At 45.8% G+C, this 23,933-nt stretch overlaps 1 protein-coding gene across 5 annotated transcripts in view; it reads left to right on the top strand.

Moving 5' to 3' along the window:
• The window catches only part of LOC105491777 (frataxin), a 39,112-nt gene extending 19,687 nt beyond the window's left edge, over positions 1-19,425 (top strand). For 2 of the 5 annotated variants that reach the window (XM_071077705.1, XM_071077707.1), the window contains exons 4-6: positions 3,036-3,131; positions 10,445-10,542; positions 18,180-19,425. In XM_071077705.1, the coding sequence (XP_070933806.1) occupies positions 3,036-3,131; positions 10,445-10,542; positions 18,180-18,330 (345 nt within the window). In that variant the 3' untranslated portion in view covers positions 18,331-19,425. Of the gene's footprint in view, positions 1-3,035; positions 3,132-10,444; positions 10,551-18,179 lie in introns of all 5 variants that reach the window. The other 3 variants (XM_071077706.1, XM_011758442.3, XM_011758443.3) reach the window with 3 other exon arrangements.
• The last annotated feature ends 4,508 nt before the right edge of the window (positions 19,426-23,933 follow it).

Genomic DNA, 23,933 nt, shown 5'->3' with positions numbered 1-23,933 from the left:
GCAGATGGAGCAAACAACAAACTAGACCTACAGTTCTTCAGCAGGGGTAAGAGAACTGCCCAGAAGTTATTCAGATTACAGAGAGTTGAGCCCTGCTCCTGTGAGACAGTGATGGGGTAGGTCGGGTGCATTCCTGAGAAGCATATTTTTGAAAAGCTCACCTGGGATTCTAATGTGTCTCTCTAGGTCTTGTTCCTAGAGATTTTGATTACTTGGACTGGGGTGTGGCATGGCCTGGGCAGGGCACTGGAATTTTTAAGCTCCACAGATAATTCCAGTGTGCAGCTAGTATGAGAACTTGTTTTTTTTTTGTTTTTTTTTTTGTTTGTTTTTTTTTGAGGGAGTCTCACTCTGTCGCCCAGACTGGAGTGCAGTAGCGCAATCTCGGGTCACTGTGACCTCCGCCTCCTGGGTTCAGGCAATTCTCCTGCCTCAGCCTCCCGAGTAGCTGGGATTACAGGCATCTGCCACCATGCCCGGCTACTTTTTGTATTTTAGTAAAGATGGGGTTTCACCATGTTGGTTAGGCTGGTCTTGATCTCCTGACCTCAAATGGTCCACCCCCCTCAGCCTTCCAAAGTGTTGGGATTACAGGCATGAGCCACCAGATCAGGCTTGGTGTGAGAACTTCTGAGTTGGATGAAACATTAGCCCCAGATCCTAGAAGCCAGGGAAGTGCTGGTCTTTATCGACTGGCCACCAGGTGGCAGATTTGGGCAAGGGTCTGCCTTTGGAATTAGAATTATTGCTTAGGCCTTAGAGAAGTTCTTTTTTGCCAGAGGCAGAAAATCCCTCGAAGATGGTTTTCTGGGTTGGTTTGTTTGTCTGTTTGTTTGTTTGTTTTTTGAGACGGAGTCTCCGTCTGTTATTCAGGCTGGAGAGCAGTGGCATGACCTCACTGCAACCTCTGCTTCTCGGGTTCAAGCAATTCTCCTGCCTCAACCTCCCGAGTAGCTGGAATTACAGGCACACACCCCCACACCCAGCTAATTTTTGTATTTTTAGTAGAGACAGTATTTCACCACATTGGCCAGGCTGGTTTTGAACTCCTGAACTCAAGTAATCCTCCTACCTCAGCCTCCCAAAGTGCTGGGATTACAGGTGTGAGCCACAGCGCCCAGCCCCTCAAAGATGTTAATCCTCTTGATGGCAATTAACTAATACCAGGAAATGTCACAAAGCGTGTATTTTGGATTCAATCATGGAATTGTTGAGGGCAATCAGCCATCAGACTAAAGGGATAGAAATGGTGTTGGAAATTGCAGCGGGAGCACTGGATGGAGAAGGCATTCCACATGATGGAGCAAGCAACCAAGTCTTCCAGAAGGTATCAAGCCTGACTATAAGGACAGTGAGGGAAGAGCAGAATTAGATGATTGGTTGATACCAGTGGTGAAGTCAGTCTTTTTTTTTTTTTTTCTTTTTCTTTTTGAGACAGAGTCTCGCTCTGTAGCCTAGGCTGGAGTGTAGTGGCGCGATCTTGGCTCACCGCAACCTCCGCCTCCTGGGCTTAAGCGATTCTCTTGTCTCAGCCTCCCAAGCAGCTGGGACTACAGGTGCCTGCCACCACGCCCGGCTAATATTTTTTTATATTTTTAGTATAGACGGGGTTTCGCCCTGTGTTGTCAGGCTAGTCTTGAACTCCTCACCTCAGGTAATCCACCTGCTTCGGCCTCCCAAAGTGCCGGGATTACAGGCAGCTCCAAAGTGCTGGGATTACAGGCGTGAGCCACCACACATGGCCTCAAGTTAGTCTTTTGAAGGGCTAGTTTCTGTTTAGCCCTTAGGGGGGAAAAGAAACTAATGGCAGTTAGTGAGGGAAGGAGTAGAACAAGGCCTGTTGAAACTCCTTTCCCATCATGGCCAAAACTTAAATTTTTTTTTTTTTTTTTTGTGAGACGGAGTCTCGCTGTGTCTCCCAGGCTGGAGTGCAGTGGCGTGATCTCGGCTCACTGCAAGCTCCGCCTCCCGGGTTCACGCCATTCTCCCGCCTCAGCCTCCCAAGTAGCTGAGACTACAGGCGCCCGCCACCACGCCCGGCTAGTTTTTTGTATTTTTAGTAGAGACGGGGTTTCACCATGTTAGCCAGGATAGTCTCGATCTCCTGACCTCGTGATCCACCCGCCTCGGCCTCCCAAAGTGCTGGGATTACAGGCTTGAGCCACCGCGCCCGGCCCCAAAACTTAAATTTTTTTAAGGTATCTCTGGGCTCCCCTTGGCCAAGAGATGGTTTGTTGAGTCAGTTGGGAGCTTAGGATTTTATTTTTATTTCTCACATCATTGACTCAATTTGAACCAGGTGACAAAACCTTCTGCTCTCAGTAGTGGGTCACAGAACCTTCCTAATTCCTGCCCTGAGTGTGTCTCTCTGAAGACAATATTAGGCTGGTAGGCTTTCCAGATTCTGTAACCTATTCTTTTCTTTGAAAGGAAGAGATGCCTATATTTTTCTAGCCAATTCATATGCTTTGAGTATCACTCAAGGGTAAAATTGTTTCTAGCAAATCATTTACTAATTAGCAAATGTTTTAAGTGTAGATTTAGAAAGCTAAAGATATATAGTGGCTGCCATCTGCAGTTTGGACTTGTGATTAACTACATTGAAATGCTAACTCTGTACCCTAGAGTGTGAATTACTGATTAGAGTCCTTCAGGTGCTAACTAATTTATGTATTTCATGTTTGGTATTAATATTACTTGAGCTTTGTGGGAGGGCAGTCTTTTCCTCCCCTGAGGTATAGCTGGAAGTTACCTCCTTTGTGAAGCTTTCCTAGATACTCTTAAGCAGACATGGTCCTTCCTTTCTCCCTTGCCCAGCACTCTGAGGATGACTCTGTGGAGCGCTGATCCCTCTGTGTTATAATTGTCTATTTACATGTCAGCTACCACCTATAATAGACTGAGCTCCTTGACAGCAGGGATGCTGTCCATTCTTTTGTGTCCAGAATTGGTGGGTTCTTGTTCTCACTGACTTCAAGAATGAAGCCGCGGACCCTCGCGGTAAGTGTTACAGTTCTTAAAGATGGTGTGTCCAGAGTTTGTTCCTTCAGATGGTCAGATGTGTCTGGAGCTTCTTCCATTCTGGTGGGTTCGTGGTCTCGCTGTCAGGAGTGAAGCTGCAGACCTTGGTGGTGAGTGTTACAGCTCTTTAAGGCAGTGTGTCTGGAGTTGCTCGTTCTTCCCGGTGGGTTCGTGGTCTCATTGACTTTAGAAATGAAGTTGCAGACCTTCGTGGTGAGTGTTATAGCTCATAAAGGTAGTGTTGACCTAAAGAGTGAAAAGCAGCAAGATTTATTGCAAAGAGCGAAAGAACAAAGTTTCCACAGTGTGGAAAGGGACCCAAGCAAACAAAGCTTCCACTGTGTGGAAAGGGACCCAAGCGGGTTGCTACTGGCTGGCTGGGGCAGCCTGCTTTTATTTCCTTGTCTGACCCCACCCACATCCTGCCAATTGGTCCATTTTACAGAGAGCTGATTGGTCTGTTTTACAGAGAGCTGATTGGTCTGTTTTGACAGAGTGCTGATGGGTGTGTTTATAATCCTTGAGCTAGACACAGAGTACTGATTGGTGTATTTACAAAGCCTGAGCTAGACACAGAGTGCTGATTGGTGCGTTTACAATCCTTGAGCTAGACAGAGTGCTAGACAGAAAAGTTCTCTAAGTCCCCACTAGGTTAGCTAGACACAGAGTTAGCTAGATACAGAGTACCAATTGGTGTATTTACAAACCTTGAGCTAGACACAGAGTACCGATTGGTGTATTTACAAACTTTGAGCTAGACACAGAGTGCTAATTGGTACACATACAATCCTCCAGCTAGAAATAAAAGTTCTCCAAGTCCCCATCTGGCTCAGGAGCCCAGCTGGCTTCACCTAGTGGATCCTGCACTGGGGCTGCAGGCAGAGCTGCCTGCCAGTCCTGAGCTGCGCCTGCACTCCTCAGCCCTTGGGCTGTGGATGGGACCCAGCACCACAGAGCAGGGGGCGAGAGTGGGGGCAGCGCCCCTAGGGGAGGCTTGGGCGGTGCGGGAGTCCACCTTAGGCGGGGGAGTGCAGACATGGCGGGCTGGAGGTCCGGAGCCCTGCTCCGTGGGGAGGCAGCTAAGGCCCTGCGAGAATTTGAGTGCAGCGCTGGCGGGCCAGCACTGCTGGGGGACCCCGCGCAACCTCCGTAGCTGCTGGCCCAGGTGCTAAGCCCCTCACTGCTCTGGGCCAGCGGCTCCGCAGGCCAGGCCGCTCCTTGTGCGGCCCCCTGAGCCTGCGCCCACGCCCACCAGAACTCGCACTGGCCCGTGAGAGCCCAGCACAGCCCCGGTTCCCGCCTGCGCCTCTCCCTCCACACTCCCCACAAGCAGAGGGAAGCGACTCCGACCTCAGCCAGCCCAAAGGGACTCCCACCATACCGTGGCCGGCTGAAGGGCTCCTCAAGCACTGCCAGAGTGGACGCGGAGGCCAAGGAGGCGCTGAGTGAGGGCTGCTAGCACATTGTCACCTCTCACTGTGATCCCAGTGTCTGGAACAGTGCCAAGTACATAGTAGGGACTTAATAAATATTGATTCACTATGTAAATGAGACCTTTCCAAAACATGCTTCCATTGATGCCTCTCAGCATTTATACACCTTTTACCAACTTACTACTGGCCAAGTAGACAAATGAAAGCAGTAATCCAGATACACCCAAGAAGACATCTGTTCTTCTCTTTTCTCCCTGTGAAGGGGGAGACTTAAGTGGCTTCTTAACTGGTGTGTCATCTGATCAAGTGGTCCATGTAATGGATGGATGCCAATGTCTGGCCCCAGGCTTCACCCCGTACTGGCACTGGTCATTACAGAAGACACTGCACCAGAGCTGAAAGCACCTCTTGTCACTAGGCAGCTGTGGAGTCTACTGCACTTGACCTAGCAAAATCTGCCTAGAGACTGTTAGAGTCATCACACTATCTGAAGTTACCTCCAAACTGCCCTCCTTTTTTTCCCAGGTGGAGTCCTGGCCTCTTAGATATTTTAATGAGGATTTGCTTGTTGACATGTTCTTTATTCACTAAGGTGTCGGCATATTACTGTCTTAGAACTGAGGGTTCTTCATCTTTTTTGGATCAATACCTCCCTCTAAGAATCTGATGACTGCTCCGGTCCCTCTCCCAAGAAAAACTTCCATACTCGCCTGTAAAAAAAAAAACAAAAACTTTAAACACATTAAATTTAACAGAGTTTTATTGAGCAAAGACTGATTCACAAATTGGGAAGGCTGCAACAAGAACAGGTTCAGAGAGACTCCATAGTGCGCCACGTGGTTGGAGAGGATTTAGGATTTATGCACAGAAAAAGGAAAGTGACATACAGAAAATAAAAGTGAGGTACAGAAACAGCCGGCTTGGTTACAGCTTGGTGTTTGCCTTAAACATGGTTTGAACAGTTGGCCGCCTTTGATTAGCCAAAACTCGGTGACTGGTAGAAGAGTAGATTACAGTTCACTATGTAGAGAGAAGCCCTTAGATCCAAACTTAAAATATGTAAGGAGGCAGTTTTAGGCTACACTTCATTTAGCACACTCAGGAATACCATTTCAGCTTCAAGCTGTAAGTGTTTGCAGCCCCCTGAGACCACTTAATCCCAAGTTAAAAACCCCTGCTCAGAGGCAGCATCTTTGTTTTTTTTTTTTTTTTGAGACAGAGTCTCACTCTGTTGCCCAGGCTGGAGTGCAGTGGCACGATCTCAGCTCACTGCAACCACCACCTCCCGGGCTCAAGGGATTCTCCTGCCTCAGCCTCCCAAGTAGCTGGAATTACAGGCGCACGCCACTATGTCCAGCTAATTTTTTTTTGTATTTTTAGTAGAAATGGGGTTTCAGCATTTCACCATGTTGGCCTGGCTGGTCTTGAACTCTTGACCTCAAGCGATCCAACTGCCTCGGCCCCCCAAAGTGCTGGCATTGCAGGCATAGATCACTGCTCCCAGCCCAGTGAGGCACCATCTTATTGGATATGGAGACAAAGAATCTGCCTTAGCATCCTGGATTTGTATTTTCTTTCCAAGAATCCTTAAATGAATTTCTAACTTTTGTGAGCCACAAGTTCCTCAGCTATGAAATTAGTGACATTAACCTCCGCTCTTCAGATTTATATGAGGATCAACTAAAATGACATAGGGAAAAAACGCATCCTAGCAAGTTGGTATCTACTTTAGAAATGAAGGAGGTCATGGGTATGTGAAGTCTCCAGACTCAACATGCCATCTTATATGTGTCTATTTCTACAAGTGAGCTGGTGACAACAGTAATCGCTATTTTGGCTCAAACATGGGTAGGGCTGATCTTGACTAGGAGGAGTCGATAAGACTCACCAGCTGTGGCCACTGTCTGTGCTGATTGGCTAGTGCCCATGTCTCAGAAACTGCTACATATTTTGACTATTCCTCCTGCACTTAAGGGCATGCACACTCCCAAAATAGACTCAGATTGTCTAAGGAGTAATAATGATAAAGAGAAAGCCCTCTTTATCTGGTCTATTTGGAGTCAGTTCCAAAAGCATTAAGAATTTCTGCTGAACTAATGCAGCTAGTTTCTTTCCTGCCACCACTTTCCTTCTAAAATAGTTTCAAGATCTGTGGGGGAAAACATCTAATTACAGTGAATGGACTGGTGGGAGGAAGTTAAGCATTGGGGTTTTCTGCCCTGTGGAACCTTGTCCTAACTTGGGCAGATGGTATCACACTACCTGGTCATCATCCGCTCATTCACTGTTTGACCAGTTGGTCATTCATCCACAAATGTCCTTTTTGCAGGAGGAATGAAGGTGCTAGATCTGCAGATGCTAGCATGAAAAGACAAATCTCCTGCTGCCAAGGTGCTTAAAGTAGTGGAGGTCAGGGGACAAGCAAGCAGACAGGCAGCTGTGAATGCGGACAGGAAGCACCACGAGGCAGTGGGACCCACAGAGTGGTATCAGGGTAGAGATGAGCGGGTCTCGTGTGGGGAGGGAGGAAGTGGACTGCAGAGAAGGTGACGGGGCGAAAATAGCTTGAGAGGTGTGGAGCTAGAAGGGCTCTCACATTTGTTTATTAATATGCCCTTTGCAAAAGAGTGGCCTGATGCCTGGAGTCACTCAAAAGATTTCCAATTCCACTAGGAAAGAGTCTATTTTGGCTTCAGTGGTTGTATGTGCACCCCCTGATTTGCTGTGTGCTGAGGCATTGTGGTGATGGACGCAAGTGCAGAGACCTTGAGCATGTATCAGACTCTGGTTCTTGCCCTGAGTCCTGGAAGGAGGCAGGAGAGACATCGTGGGAGACAGGCACCACTGATCAGTGATGAGACCAGACCTGGAACTCGCATCTTTTACTCAGTCCTCTGCCCTTTCTGCTGGATGGTGCCCCCCCAGTATAGGGTGCAACGCACAATTGGAGCATTTAAGGGCCACAAAGAGAACAGATTACCAATGCTTGTGTGTTGATTCTTTGAGCCTGTTATCTCATGGAAAAATCATTTATAAAACTCTGTGTATGGGATGAGTAGGAAATAGAGAGTGAGTATTAATGGGTGCAGGCTTTTTTTGGGGGGCAATGGAAACAGCCTGGAATTAAATAGTGGTGATGTTTTCACACTTTGTGAAATACTAAAAACTCCTGAATTGTACAGTCTTAAGGAACTTTTATTTATTTGTTTTTGAGACAAAAGTCCCTGTGTCACCCAGGCTGAAGTGTGGTGGCATGATCACCGATTATTGCAGCCTCAATCTCTGAGGCTCAAGTGATTCTCCCACCTCAGCCTACCAAGTAGCTGTGACTATAGGTGCGCACCACCACATGCAGCAAATTTGTAATTTTTTGTAAAAACAAGGTTTTACCATGTTGCCCAGTCTGGTCTTGAACTCCTGTGCCCAAGCAATCCTCCCACTTCGGCTTCCCAAAGTGCCAGGATTACAAGCATGAGTCACCACACACGGCCTCAGGTTTAAGAAACTTTTAAATAAATGAAATATAGTCATACCAAAACAATAAAAATGGGTTTCGGGGAAAAAAATGTCTTTAAAACAAACTTATGTATGGTATAATCCTAGTCCTTTTAAAAAAATGCTTTCAAAAACTGGCAGTCAAGTCATAAAAGGACAAATACTTATGATTCCACTCATAAAGTAGTCAAAAGTAGTCAAAAACCATAGAAACACCACCATAAATGTATAATTTTTATTTTCAATTTTAAAAAAGGTAAGTCAAAATCATAGAAACAGAAAGCAGACAGGTGGTTACTAAGGGCTATGGGATGGGGAAGTTAGTGTCTCATGGGCATAGAGTTTCAGTGTTACAAGATTAAAAGTTCTAGAGTTATGCTGCCCAGCAGTGTGAATATGCCTTATTGTACTGTACACTTAAAATGGTTAATATGATAAATTTAGCATTATGTGCTTTTTACTATAGTAAAATAAAAGAAAAAAAAAAATGGGGCCGAGTGCAGTAGCTCACACCTGTAACATAATCCCAGCACTTTGGGAGGCCGAGGTGGGAAGATCACTTGAGGCCAGAAGTTTGAAACTAGCCTGGTCAATATAGCGAGACCTCATCTCTACAAAAGAAAAATGTTAAAATTAGACAGGTGTGGTACTTGTAGTCCCAGCTCTCCGGAGGCAGGGACTGAGGCAGAGGATCACTTGAGGGTAGGGGTTTGAGGCTGCAGTGAGCCATGCTCCTGCCACTGCTGCAGCCTAAGCAACAGAGCAAGATCCTGTTGTAAAAACAAACAAACAAAAACTGGCAGCTAATACCTGAGAGTGAATATCTTTTATCTCTGGTTAATGGGATCGAGAAAATACTTCATGTTATAGAAAGAACAGTGTCTTTGGACCCACACAGACCTAGATTTAAGATTAGCTCTGCCAATTACTAAGTACTCTTTACTATGAACCTCTGTTCTCATCTGTGAAACTGGAATAATGAATCCTACCTCCAAGAATTATAGTCAAGTTAGAAACAATTTACACAAAGTGCCAAACACCAAGCCTGGCACAGTAGGAACTGAGTAAATAGTGGTTAATATTTTTATCAGTGTCTGCATTGCTGACATCTCCATCATTTCTATGCATTTATTTTTGAATCAGAAAAAGATGTTATTTAAAAAAATATCCTAGTAGTGCCCCTTGTCCCATTCCTATCAGTTATATTATTATTGTTACTACCCTCTGGAATTTCAATAGCTCTTTGTTTTTTGGGTTTTTTGTTTTGTTTTGCTTTGCTTTTGAGACAGGGTCTCACTCTGTCGCCCAGTCTGGAGTATAGTGATGTAATCTCAGCTCACTGCAGCCTCAACCTCCTGGGCTCAGGCAGTCCTCCCACTTCAGCTTCCCAAGTAGCTGGGACCACAGGCGCATGCCACCACACTTGGCTAATTTTTGCATTTTTAGTAGAGACAGGGTTTTGCCATGTTGCCTGGGCCTGTCTGGAACTCCTGGGCTCAAGCGATCTGCCTGCCTCGGCCTTCCAAAGTGCTGGCCTAAATAGCTCTCTGTATTTGCAAAAGTGTGTTGTAAGAATCATTCAAAGCCTCTCGATTGGTTGGAGGCTCTAGAATACACAGAAAAAGGCTGCTGCTGTGTATCTCTGCAAGTCATGCACAAGATGGGGAACAGCAGGCTCCCTCTTGCTTACCAGTTCCAATGCAGGGAACTGAGCCCTGTAGCTGTTTCTTTCATATCTCACCCATTTTAAAGAGACCACAGGCTTTAGAAGTAAAGGACTCTTTTGTTGAAGGAGTGTTTTAAAATTTAAATGAGCATTTATTGTTCAAAGATGGACCAACCAGTCTTTTGAAGAATTCAAGGCTCTTTAGAGAAAAATAAAGCCTTGGAGGAGTATCTGAGAAGCTTGTTAGAGGCATGGGAAGGGTCTGGAAATAAAAAACTTCATCTGGAGTTTCTGCCTTCTACCAACAGAGCTGAAGCTAATGCTCTTCTAAGACAAGCAAAACAGATGGTTTGCGTACTTCCTTTCCTTCCTTTTACTTCTTCTGTAATAGACTTGTCGTGTCTGATGTTTGGGCTGACGTAGTACTCTAATAGAGTTAGAGTCTGCATTTTTTATGTCCTCTAGTATGTTCTGGTTGATGGTTGAGGGCAACAAACCAGGAATCCCAGATGCCAGCACCAAGACCTCAGACAGGTCACTTAACTCTCTGAGCTCCATCACCGTTCTCTCCTTGCAGACCTCACAGGGAACAGGCAAAGCTCTATAAGATACAACATCATTATGATTAATCCTATTCTGATTCTGAAAGCAAAGCTCTTCCTACACAAACTCCTATTTCTAAATACTAAATTAAAGACATTTATTTATGGTGTATTTTGTGTACTTGTAGAAATGGAAAGTGTTGAGATAAAACATGAAGCAATGATGACAAAGTGCTAACTTTTTCTTGTTTTAATTTCTTCATGCTTTTTTCCACCTAATCCCCTAGAGTGGTGTCTTAACTGTTAAACTGGGTGGAGATCTAGGAACCTACGTGATCAACAAGCAGACGCCAAACAAGCAAATCTGGTTATCTTCTCCATCCAGGTATGTAGGTATGTTCAGAAGTCAACATCTGTAATTCTTAAAGACTTCCAAAATGCAACATTGTGGACCATTTAAGAAATGTCAGCTGAGCACAGTGACTCACACCTGTAATCCCAACACTTTGAGAGGCTGAAGTAGGAAGATCACTTAAGGACAGTTCAGAACCAACCTGGGCGACATAGTGAGTCCCTGGCTCTGTAAAGAAAAGAAAATTAAAGTCACGGCTGGGTGCAGTGGCTCACACCTGTAATCCCAGCACTATGGGAGGCCAAGAGTGTGGATCACTTGAGTTCAGGAGTTTGAGACAAGCCTGGGCAATGTCACAAAACCCCGCCTGTACTAAAAATACAAAAGTTAGCCAGGTGTGGTGGCACACGCCTATAGTCGCAACTACTTGGAAGGCTGAGGTTGAGCCTCAGCGTGAGCCCAGGAGGTGGAGGTTGCAGTGAGCCAAGATCACGCCACTGCACTCCAGTCTGGGCAACAGGGCCAGACCCTATCCCCTCTCCCCCGCAAAAAAACAAGTCACTGTCTTATGTTAGTATCCTTATAATTGAGTCTTTCCTGATATTTTGCAGCCTGTCTCATTCTCAGTAGAAAAATTTACTCTAGTTATATAACTTCTCCCTGCTGACAATTTGGATACTGTAAGCAGGCATCAGGATATTAAGAAGATCTGAAGTGAATAGCTTATAACTTTTCCAAATTCAGCCTAGACAGTTTTCCTCTATTAAATCATTGCCCTGACTTTTTTAAAAAAAGCTGCTTTTGACCTTGTAGCATTTGAACAAGTTGCACTTTGTCTTCAAAGCAAGTTAAAGTTTGACCTCTACTTGTTTTGAGCCTCTCAGGTAAAGGGTTATTTGAATTCCCTTTGCAGGATGGGGTTGTGTACCCTGTGGAGGTGGCAGAGTGTTTTATATTGCTGTTCTAGGGCATTTAATCCCTCCTGCCTTTTCCATTGATGTGCTTTCAATGTAGAGGAATAAAAGATTGTGTTGGAGACACAATGCAGCCTGCATAGCATCTGAAAGCCTGAGAACATGCAGTGAGAGATGTCGCTCATCCCTCAGCAGCCTGGCTGCTGTTGAAGTGGTTGTAAGAAAGTAAAAGAGAAATGCCCACAAAAAGCTCTCAGATCCAGTCATTCATTAGCACTTCCAAAGAGAGCATGTTGACTATGAATTGGGAAAGGGCTAGATAAAGCCAGCATAGAATTCTTTGAAAGACTAATGGTATTTGCATTTTTAAAAAATTATAACCTTACTCTACCCCCTAACATTGACATCATTTTTAGGCAATTAATATTATACCATTTATCATTCTGTGATCTCTAATGCTTTGTTCAGAATAAATAGTGTTATGTTTCCTTTCCCCACACTCTCATCCAGGAAGTGTGCTAGAGTTTAACAAAAACAGCACTAGAAATCACTGTCATTCTAGGAAGGCCCTAATTCACAACTCGTATTGGTTTTTAGAGCCAGTTAGTGTGGAGGTTGGAGGATTTTAACCTCTGTGGGCCAGTTAGCCTCTGTGGCTTCAGTCACTCTTCCTGATCCTGGCCATGCTTGAGCCTGTGTGTTCTTATCCATCTCCGGGGGAACAAAGTGGATCAGCTCAGTCCAGCGATCACTTTTGGGGATCATTGGCTTTGTAAATATCGGGCAGGCACCTACCCCAAAAGAATTTTCCCCATATCTGGAGACTGAAAACTTCCATATCGTATTTGGACACACTGTCCAGCAATAGGCTCTTACCCTAGCTGTGTTCAGAAATATGGGAATTTGGAAAGATCTGCTGAGCAAGCTATTTACTGTCACAGATACTATCTTCCTCAAAAAAAATTATATATATATGTGTATATATATGGGGGGGCAGGGTGAGACTGAAGAAGTGCCTCGGCGGGAGAAGGCCACACCCAGAGACCACAGGCTCCTGGGTCCACCTCAGGCCCCTCCCCTTCCTGCGTCCAGTTTCCAGCGGATCCAGAGAGGCCACCGCCGCGTAGAAGTCAGGGGAAGGGAGGGAGAGAAGCGTTTCCTGAGGACAATCTCTCAGTGCTTCTGTGGGAAGTGGCGGCAAGATGGCAGCTCCCAGCGGGGGACGGAAGCCGAGTCACTCTGCTGGTCGCTGGAGGCCAGGACGCTGCCTAACACAGCCGTCCCGCTCCAGGCCCTCACTACCAGGACGGCTCTCCCCACTCCCGGCCTGCTGCCCACACAGACTGCGGGGTCTGGGGGAGCAGGACCCTGGACGTCCCGCTCCTGTCTTGGAAGGAGCAGGCCGGAGCACGGGAGCGCCGTGTAGCTGTGCCTGCAAAGGCACAGGATTCCGTGGGAGGATCCCGCAGCTTCGGGCCGTTGTCATTGTTTTCATACCTGTGGTGAATGGCATGACCAGACACACGGTAATGTCTGGAGAAACCTCTGAAGAGGAGTAAGAGGTTGTGGACATGCTGTGGCCCGGACAGTGGCTGCTGAGCCATTGGAGCCTGCACCCACCCAACTTGGCCAAAGAAGCCCCCATACTCTCTGTGGAAAAGATTTCCAGAAGCTGTTGTGTCAATAACAAAGCCTCAGAAAAAAAAAAAAAAAAAAAAAAAAAAACCTTAAAATTATCAACAGTGAAGATCATCCTTGAGTCTGATTTGAAAAGTAGGATGAAATTCTGCAGAGGCATTCTACTGGCAAGATACCACCCTCAGCCAGATCTGCAGGTCCCGGCCATCATGCCAGGGAAAATGCTCCATTTACCACTCCTCAGCTTCTGTTTCTGGTTTCAGAGGTCTGTGTATTGGAGGGGCTTTAAAGCGAGAAGGATCTTTACCCACTTACTCTTATTGGCAGATGTGAATATGGAGGTCCAGTGGGGAAAGTGACATGTCCTAAGTCAGAGTAGAGTCAACAAGAAAACAGGACCAAAAATGACTGAGCCTCTAGTGTATAATGGGCATTGATGAGCTACTGGAAATACGGAGATGAAGAAAACACAGTCCCATCTTCAAGGAGCTCAATCTAGCAAGGGAGACAGACTCTTTGTAGGTGGGACCAGGCTTCCCTGCAGCAGAAGGAAGCTTGAAATTGGTAACGAGCCTCAGCAGGGACAGAGGTAGGCCACCATGCTACCCTGAGAGGATTGCATGTGGACACGGGGCTATGACCTGGCCCTGCTTTGACCCACTAGCTGTGCTTTCGGGCCAGGTGGGGCCTGGAGTGGCCTGTGCTAAGGGGCTACTATGAGCTCTTTCCACTCCCCCAAGGCATTGCATAAATAATGTCACTTTCTGTTTGCACAGCAAAATCAAGGACACAATTTTCTAGAACTTGGGGTGCCTCCCCTCTCCCCAGCCCAACAGAAGGTCTACAATGACTGATGGGCCCTTGTTTTTGTTAGAGATGGAACACCCCGCAGGGTTCCGAGTGGTCATTTGTGGCCCACAGGCCACTGGCAAGTGGAGGCAGAGCTGTGGAGCCCTCGGGAGCCACAGAGGGCCTGCTGGCTGCCACGACATGCCAACTCAGCTGCTGCTGGCCCTCCCGTGGGTGGCAGTGCTAGTGATGTGCAGAATCCTGGGACTAGTGCCAGGGAACCTATGGATACCCTGGGTGACCCAGGTGTGCACTGCTGTGGTGGCCTTCACAGTCAGAAGATGACATGCTGAGAAGGGGAGAATCAGCCCAGGGTGAGATCCGCAGAAAGGCCAGGACCAAGATGCGGCCAGCACCTCAGGCTGGAGGGTTCCAAATGAAATGAGCAGGTCCTCCTGTCAGGACCTAGGTTAGTTTCTGAAAAAGCATGAAAAGCAGACCTCCTGAACTTCCCCGAGTGACTGATGCAAAGCGCGTCCTGCATGCTTCACAGCACCGTGGAGAGGATCTTCAGGGGCAAACTGCAGACTATCTGAATGATGGCACTGACCATCAGCAAACTGCAGAGCTGCCTGACCAAGAAATTACGAGACAGAAGCAATGTTTGCAGGCAAAGAAGAAGGGGCCAGACACGGTGGCTCACACCTGTAATCCCAGCACTTTGGGAGGCTCAGGCAGGCGGATCACTTGAGGTCAGGAGTTTGAGATGAGCCTGGGCAACATGGTGAAACCCTGTCTCTACTAAAAGTACAAAAAATTCGCCAGGTGTGGTGGCAGGCACCTGTAATCCCAGCTACTTGGGAGGCTGAGGCAGAAGAATCGCTTGAACCCAAGAGGTGGAGGTTGAAATGAGCTGAAATCCTGCCACAGCACTCCGTCCTGGGCAACAGAGCGAGACTCTGTCTCAAAAAAAGAAGGAGGAAAGGCCAAGGCAGGAATGAAACAGGTCAGGAATGTTGTAGTGAAGCAAATAGCCTCCCTGTGCAAAGGTGCTATTGTGAGCTCTTTCCACTCCCCCAAGGCATCGCATAAATAATATCACTTTCTGTCACTCACCCCACTGAGTGTCCTGCCTCTGCTCAAGGGTGGTACAATGGGGACTTGGCAGTGGAGGGGAGCAAGGAAGCTGGACATGGTGCTTCCCCAGCGTCCTAGCCACAAGTCCCTCTGAAGAGTGTGGATGACAATGGTGACCTTAGTTGCATCTTTCTCATGTCCTGAGGGGGCAATTGTAGAAGCAAACATGCAAATGTGGGAAGAAATCCAAAGGAGTAAAGAACTCACGGCACAAGTGCATAGTGTGCTGGGGGAGTAGGCCTCTGCTGCCCGCTCTGCCTGAACTGCACCAAAGACATTTGATGAGGCCATAGAGGGAGTCCACGGAGGAGGACACCTACTGCCCGACCTTTAGCAGAGACTAAGCAAAGGGCACGAAAACTTGAACCGCATGTGTCACACCCATGACCACTACAAGAATATGGCCCAAAACCTGGCCCAGAAATTGAAGAAAGACACTTCCAGTTTTCAGAGAGAGATGGTCTGCTATAAGAAAACGGCCCAGGGGATAGGCACAGTAGCTCACGCCTGTAATCCTAGCACTTTGGGAGCCCGAGGCAGGCAGATGGCTTGAGCTCAGGAGTTCGAGACCAGCCTGGGCAACATGGTGAAATCCTGACTCTACCAAAAATACAAAAATTAGCCGGGTGTGGTGGTGCATGCCTGTGGCCCCACCTACTCGGGAGGCTGAGGTGGGAGGATTGCTTGAGCCTGGGAGGCAGAGGTTGCAGTGAGCCAAGATTGCACCACTGTACTCCAGTCTCGGTGACAGAGTGAGACCCCATCTGAAAAAAAAAAAAAAAAAAGAAGAAGAAGAAAATGGCCCAGGAAGTCTGGAGGGCTGCCGTGTCCATTGAGAGAGTGCTCCAGGCACTCCAAAAAGAAAATGACCACAATAGGCAGAAATTGGCTGACTATGAGGCCAAGTTCCAGCCTTTTCCAAGCGGCTTTTGGCTCCTGGGGCCCCACCCACAGCTGACAGGGTTCTGGAAGTGCCACAGGGACCATGGGCTGCCAGGGCCCCCAGGAGGGAGGCAGGTCACAATGTGAGGGCTTGGTTGGGGCCAGAGCACCAGCCTGTTTGATTCTGTTTTCCTTGTACCTGGGTCCTGAATGCCCAGAGACTCGGGAACACCAGCTAGTGCTGCTCCCTTTAAAGCGCTTTTGATTGATCTCTTGTTAATTTAGCAACTGTTATTAGTTGATGCTGCAGTTGCTTTTATTGAAGTTTGATTGATACTGTTAGGATCATAAGGTACTATTTTTCAAATAAAGATTGTTTAACATAAAAAAAAATTTTGTTTTTTTCCTCTCAGCCTTTCACATTGGTTCAAAATCTCTTTCATCCAGCTACATTTCTGATTTTTTCTTGTTGTTTTCCTTAATTTTATTTATTTTTAATTAAAAATAAATTTTTTTGTCAACATGGGGTCTCACTTTGTTGCCTAGGTTGGTCTCAAACTCATGGCTTCAAGCAGTCTCCCACATCAGCCTCCCAAAGTGATGGAGTTATGGGTGTGAGCCACTGCACCCGGCCTGTTTTTTTTTAAAGTTGATAACTTTTCAGGTTCTGTGGGATCAGTAGTCTTTCCTCCCACCTTACCCACCCTGACGAGGTTGCAGTATGGAATAAAGGAGAGTTCTAGGGACACTTGCACATCAGTGCCTGTGCTCAGAGCATCTCAAGCAGTGTGAAGGGGTCTAGAGGTTTCTCAGGCTCTGCCTGGCAACCCAATAGCAGCATCAGAGTATAGGGCCAAGGTCCTGATCCTTGGGCTTGGTGTAGTTTATTAGTTATTTTTATGTGACCCTGATGGTTTGGTTCACTCATTTTTTATCTACATACTGGGAACAGGTTCAAGCCCCAGCATTTGGTTGATAATGCAGGAATCCTTGATCCTTTTATTGCCCAAGCTTCCCTTCCTGGTGACCTCCTCCTAGCCTCAGTCTTTGGAAAAGCCCTCCTTGAGTGCTCAGGCAGATTCAGGTGCCCTTTCTTCTGGGCTCCTGTGCACTCTGTTCTTACCTTCATCAGGGTGCCACATGCACCAGTGTTATCTGATTCCATGGCCATTCATCCATGAGGCCATGAGGAAGTGGAATGTACATCTGGTATACCAAGACATGGCAGAAGCCAGCCTCCAATCTGTCCACATGAATACGGCATTCCCAAAGCGACGTGCATGTGCCGTTGTTCACTGGATGAGCTTGAGGTGGATGAACTAGACCACCAGGCTCTCAATGTCATGAATTTAACGTTGAATTAAGAAAAATATTTTTAAAAAATAATAGTTTAGGTGATTGCTGGGGTGCTAGGAGAGGAAAGAATGGGAAATAACTGTTTAATGGGTATAGTTGGCCTTCTGTATTTGTGGGTTGCACATCTGCTGATTCAACCAACCATGGATCAAAATATTTGAAAATAAAAAACAATAAAACAACGAAAATGATACAAATAAAAAACCAATATAACAACTATTAACATAGCATTTACATTGTACTAGGCATTATAAGTAACCTAGAGATGACTTAAAGTATATGGGAGGATGTGCCTAGGTTAGATGCATGTGTTGTACCATTTCATATCAGGGACTTGAGTACCCACAGATTTTGGTATCTGCAGATCCTGGAACCCCTTCCCCATAGATACCAAGGAACAACAGCACTAGCTTTCCTTTTGGGGTGATGCAGATGTTTTGGAGCTAGAGGTAGTGGTTGCACAACATTGTAAATGTACTAAATGCCACCAAATTATTCATTTTTAAATGGTTAATTTTATGTTATGTGAATTTTACCTTAACAACTAATAATAGTATAGGTAAGGCACAAGTATAGGTAAGGTAATAATAGTATAGGTAAGGCACATCAGTGGCACAAAAATGGCCCTAATTTTTAAACACTACTGTAGCATAGCAGGTGTCACATGTGAGGTAGCAAAAGCTGGAGATCAAAGTGTGATACCTGGAGACTTATCAGTAAGGGTCAAATGTTTTTTCAGGTTTTGAGAATGATTCTGGGAATTGTTCCAGAAGATCTATTGTATAACTCTTCTTAGATGCTAAGATAAGAAGTCAGATATACACTGTAGCTCATTTTGTGTTATTTTCTAGAGCCTTACTCCAGTCAATTTCTTGGGGGCAGCATTTGTGGAATCAGTGGTTCATCTGAAGGGCTGTACTCTGGAATTACTATGTATTTTTTTTTGTCTTCCAGTGGACCCAAGCGTTATGACTGGACTGGGAAAAACTGGGTGTATTCCCACGACGGCATTTCCCTCCATGAGCTGCTGGGCGCAGAGCTCACTAAAGCCTTAAAAACCAAACTGGACTTGTCTTCCTTGGCCTATTCCGGAAAAGACGCTTGATGCCCAGCCCAGTTTTAAGGACTTTAAAAGCTATTAGGCCAATACCCCAGCTTCATTATGCAGCTGAGGTCTGTTTTTTTGTTGTTGTTATTTTTTTCATTCCTGCTTTTGAGGACAGTTGGGCTATGTGTCACAACTCTGTAGAAAGAATGTGTTGCCTCCTATCTTGCCCCCAAGTTCTGATTTTTTATTTCTACAGAAGATTTTTTGGATTGTCTGATTTCCTCCCTCACATGCTATCCCTTATCTTTTACAATGTCTTATGCCTATCCCTGAATATAACAACCTTTAAAAAAGCAAAATAATAAGAAGGAAAAATTCCAGGAGGAAAAATGAATTGTCTTCACTCTTCATTCTTTGAAGGATTTACTGCAAAAAGTACATGAAGAGCAGCTGGTCAACCTGCTCACTGTTCTGTCTCCAAATGAGACACATTAAAGGGTAGCCTACAAATGTTTTCAGGCTTCTTTCAAAGTGTAAGCACTTCTGAGCTCTTTAGCATTGAAGTGTTGAAAGCAACTCACATGGAAAGACCGTTTCTTTTTTTTTTTTTTTTGAGACGGAGTCATGCTCTGTTGCCCAGGCTGGAGTGCAGTGGCCGGATCTCAGCTCACTGCAAGCTCCGCCTCCCGGGTTCACGCCATTCTCCTGCCTCAGCCTCCCAAGTAGCTGGGACTACAGGCGCCCGCCTCCTCACCCGGCTAGTTTTTTGTATTTTTTAGTAGAGACGGGGTTTCACCGTGTTAGCCAGGATGGTCTCGATCTCCTGACCTCGTGATCCGCCCGTCTCGGCCTCCCAAAGTGCTGGGATTACAGGCTTGAGCCACCGCGCCCGGCCGGAAAGACCGTTTCTTATTTGTGATTTGTGGCTGCCAGGGTGTGGCCTGTACTGGGTTGTCCAGGAAGACCCAGTGCTGTTTCTTCCGCATATTCACATATGTGTCTGTGTGTATATATGTATTTTCAATTTAAGGGTTAGTATGGAATCAGCTGCTACAAGAATGCAAAAAAATCTTCCAAAGACAAGAAAAGAGGAAAAAAAGCCATTTTCGTGAGCTGAGTGATACAGTGTAATAAACAAAATCATGGAGCTGAGGAGGTACCTTGTCAATGTAAAGGGGCATATAAATGAAAGAGATACTCATGTTGATAAAGAGAGCCGCGGTCCTAGACATAGTTCCGTCACAAAGTAGTTGTCCCTTTGTGGACAAGTTTCCCAAACTCCCTGGACCTCTGCTTCCCCATCTGTTAAATGAGAGGATAGAGCATGGTTGATTCCCAGCATTCAGTGGTCCTGTCAAGCAGCCTCACAGGCGAGCTCTAATTCCCGTTGGGTAGATGAGGGGATGACAAAGAACAGTTTTTAAGTTATATAGGAAACATGGTTATTAGTGTTGCCCTATTGAGATTTCAGTTGAATTCATGTGAGAATAATAGCCATCCTTGGCCAGGCACGGTGGCTCACACCTGTAATCCCAGCACTTTTGGTGGCTGAGGTGGGTGGATCCCCTGAGGTCAGGAGTTCAAGACCAGCCTGGCCAACATGATGAAACCCCATCTCTACTAAAAATGCAAAAATTAGCTGGGCATGATGGCAGGTGCCTGTAATCCCAGCTACTCGGGAGGCTAAGGCGGGAGAATCGCTTGAACCCGGAGGCAGAGGTTGCAGTGAGCGGAAATCGTGCCATTGCACTCCAGCCTGGGCGACTGAGCAAAACTCCATCTCAAAATAATAATAATAATAATAATAATAAGCTATCCTTTATTGTACCCTTACTGGGTTAAGCCTATTATACCACACTACCTCATTTTAATTTTTACTGACCTGCACTTTGTACATAAAGCAACAAGCCTCCAGGACATTAAAATTCACACAAAGTTATGCTCATATTATTTTCTTATTTAAAGGAGGATTTATTAGTGGTCGGGCTCACACCTATAATCCCAGCACTTTGGGAGGCTGAGGTGGCTGGATCACCTAAGGTCAGGAGTTTGAGACCAGCCTGGCCAACATGGTGAAATCCCATCTCTATTAAAGATAAAAAATTAGCTGGGCATGGTGGCATGCAGCTGTAATCCCAAGTACTTGGGAGGCTGAGACGGGAGAATTGCCTGACCCCGGGAGGCAGAGGTTGCAGTGAGTCGAGATCGTGCCTGAGCGACTGAGTGAGACTCCGTCTCAAAAAAAAAAAAGAAGGGTTTGTTAGTGACAAGTCTGTATTAATATGTAGCAAAGCCTTTTCCAAAGGGTGAATAAAAACACATTCCATTAAGTTAAGCTGGGAGCAGTGGCATATACCTATATTCCCAGCTACTTAGGAGGCTGAGACAGGAGGATTGCTTGAAGCCAGAAATTGGAGATCAGCCTGGGCAACATTGCAAGATCCTATTTCTTAAAAAAAGAAAGAAAAAACGTCTTAATAATAAAACAGTATAAACAGAAGCTAAATAAGTAAAATATTTTCTTTCTTCTGAAATAAAATTATTTTTTGAATCTGATGGAAATGTTTAAGTGCAGTAGGCCAGTGCCAGTGAGAAAACAAATAAAATCATACATGTTTGTGTGTGTGTGCATCTTGCTTCTACTGAAAGTTTCAGTGCACCCCACTTACTTAGAACTTGGTGACATAATGTACTCCTTTATCTGGGACACAGCACAAACTTAAGAGGTATGCAGTGGGGCTGCTGTGACATGAAAGTGGAAGTTAAGGAATCTGGGCTCTTACGGGGTCCTTGCGGGCCAGCCCTTCAGGCCTATTTACTTTTATTTTACATATAGCTCTAATTGGTTTGATTATCTAGTTCCCAAGGCAGTGGGAGATCCCTATTTAAGGAAGGAAAAGGGACCCAGCACAGTGGCTCATGCCTGTAATCCCAGCACTTTGGGAGGCTGAGGCGGGTGGATCACCTGAGGTCAGGAGTTCGAGACCAGCCTGGCCAACATGGGGAAACCCTGTCTGTACTAAAAATATTTAAAAATTAGCTGGGCATGGTGGCTCGTGCCTATAATTCCAGCTACTCAGGAGACTGAGGCAGGAGAATCGCTGTAACCTTGGGGGTGGAGGTTGCAGTGAGACGAGATCATGCCACTTCACTCCAGCCTGGCCAACAGAGCCAAACTCTATCTCAAATAAATAAATAAATAAGGAAGGAAAGGGACTTCAAACACATGAACAGCAGCCGGGGGAAGAATCAAAATCATATTCTGACAAGCAAACTGGAAAAGTACCACCGTGTGGACCAATCGCCCCCCCACCGCAGACCCTGGGAGCATCGCCTCATTTATAGTATGGTCCAGTCACCAACGTGAAGGATGAGTTTCCAGGAAAAGATTATTAAATGTTCACTATAACATATTGGAGGAGGTGAGGAATTGCATAATACAATCTTAGAAAACTTTTTTTTTCTTTTCTGTTTTTTGAAACAGGATCTCACTTTGTCACCCAGGCTGGAGGACAGTGGTGCAATCAAAGCTCATGGCAGCCTCGACCTCCCTGGGCTCGGGCAATCCTCCCACAGGTGTGCACCACCATACCTGGCTAATTTGTGCGTTTTTTGTAGAGATGGAGTTTCACCATGTTGCCCAGGCTGGTCTCAAACACCTGGGCTCAAGTGATCTGCCTGCCTCGTCCTCCCAAAATGTTGGGATTACAGGTGTGTGCCACAGGTGTGCATCAGAAAGTTTTTTCTATTATATTTACCTTCTTGAGTGGGTAGACCCTCAGCCACATAGAAAATAAAACGTGCCAGCATGACTTACCATGACTTATTTAGCTCTCTCGAGTTGCAAAGAAGCAATGAGGTATGTAAAAGAGAACCTGGGTTTTGAATCACAAATTCTAGAATTTAATTGAAGCTCTGCCTCTTGTTTGTTGATACACTGGCCTCATTTTTTTTTTTAATCTATAAAATGGAGATATCTAACATGTTGAGCCTGGACCTACAGGCAAAACACAGTCCTGATGTGAGAAGCACTCAATTCATGACAAGTGTTCTCACGTGCACAGCGTAATTTCATATTCACATTGGAGGACTTCCCCCAAAATATGGATGACATTCTCTACTCAACCTTGAGCTTAATCAAAATATTCATTTTACTTAACTTCGTAGTAATCAAAATATTCATTTTACTTAACTTCGTAGTAGATTCTGTTTCCCTGGAACCATTCATCTTGTGCCTTACCATGCTTATATTTTACTCCATCTTGTGTACACCTTATAAAAATATTGTAGCCAATTTAAAATTTGACAGTTTGCATTAAATTATAGGTTTACAATATGCTTTGTCCGGCTATACTTGCCCCAAATTCTGACAAATGCTTCTGCCACCTCTAAAGGAAGACCCATGTTCATAGTGATGGAGTTTGTGTGGATTAACCATGCAAGGTTGCCAAGGAAAAATCACTTTACACTTCCAAGGTACACACTAAGATTAAAGTAATTTTAGTCCGTGTCCAGTTGGATTCTTGGCACATAGTTATCTTCTGCAAACTAAAACAGCTACATGCCAGCAAGGGAGAAGGGAAGGAGGGGCGAAGTTTTGAAATTTCATGTAAATTTATGGTGTTGTTCAAAACGACAAGTTCATGACTTTCTGCGTATACAGTAAGAAATTCGCTTTTTTTTGTTGTTGTTGTTTTGAGATGGAGTCTTGCTCTGTCGCCCAGGCTGGAGTGCAATGGCGCAATCTGGGTTCACTGCCACCTCTGCCTCCTGGGTTCAAGCAATTCTCTGCCTCAGCCTCCCGAGTAGCTGGGATTACAGGCACCCGCCACCACACCTAGCTAATTTTTGTTTTTGTTTTTGTTTTCATTTGTTTGTTTGTTTTTTGAGATGGAGTCTCACTCTGTCACCCAGGCTGGAGCGTAGTGGCACAATCTCGGCTCCCTGCAAGCTCTGCGTCCCGGGTTCACGCCGTTCTCCTGCCTCAGCCTGCCGAGTAGCTGGGACTACAGGTGCCCGCCACTACGCCTGGCTAATTTTTTGTATTTTTAGTAGAGACGGGGTTTCACCGTGTGAGCCAGGGTGGTCTCGATCTCCTGACCTCATGATCCGCCTGCCTCGGCCTCCCAAAGTGCTGGGATTACAGGCGTGAGCCACTGCACCCGGCCTAATTTTTGTATTTTTAGTAGAGATGGGGTTTCACCATCTTGGCCAGGCTGGTCTTGAACTTCTGACCTCGTAATCCACCTGCCTCAGCCTCCCAAAGTGCTGGGATTACAGGAATGAGCCACTGCACCCAGCCAGAAATGCCTTTTAATCTTTGGTTTCACTTAATTAGCCAGGACACTTGGAGTGCATCCCGAAGTACCTGATCAGTGGCCCCTTTGGAGTGTGTAAAACTCAGCTCACTTATATCCCTGCATCCGCCACAGAGACAGAATCCAAGCTCGTATGTTCCATCTTCTCTGGCTGTATCGCTTAAGGAATGGAAGGCACCAGAAAAGATTTATTGAAATGTTTATTAGCTGAAGATTTATTTAGACAGTTGAGGAAAACACCAACACCCAGTAGTAAAATTGGCTCTCAAAGATTTTCTTCTCCTGTGAAAAGCCAGACCTCTGAGGCCCCATCCAGGTAGAAATACTAGTGCAAGAAGGGCC

The sequence above is a fragment of the Macaca nemestrina genome, chromosome 14 (assembly GCF_043159975.1).
Source record: "Macaca nemestrina isolate mMacNem1 chromosome 14, mMacNem.hap1, whole genome shotgun sequence".
Taxonomy (NCBI): domain Eukaryota; kingdom Metazoa; phylum Chordata; class Mammalia; order Primates; family Cercopithecidae; genus Macaca; species Macaca nemestrina.
Note: the sequence above shows the minus strand (reverse complement) of the source record. Positions and strands in the feature narration are given on the sequence as shown.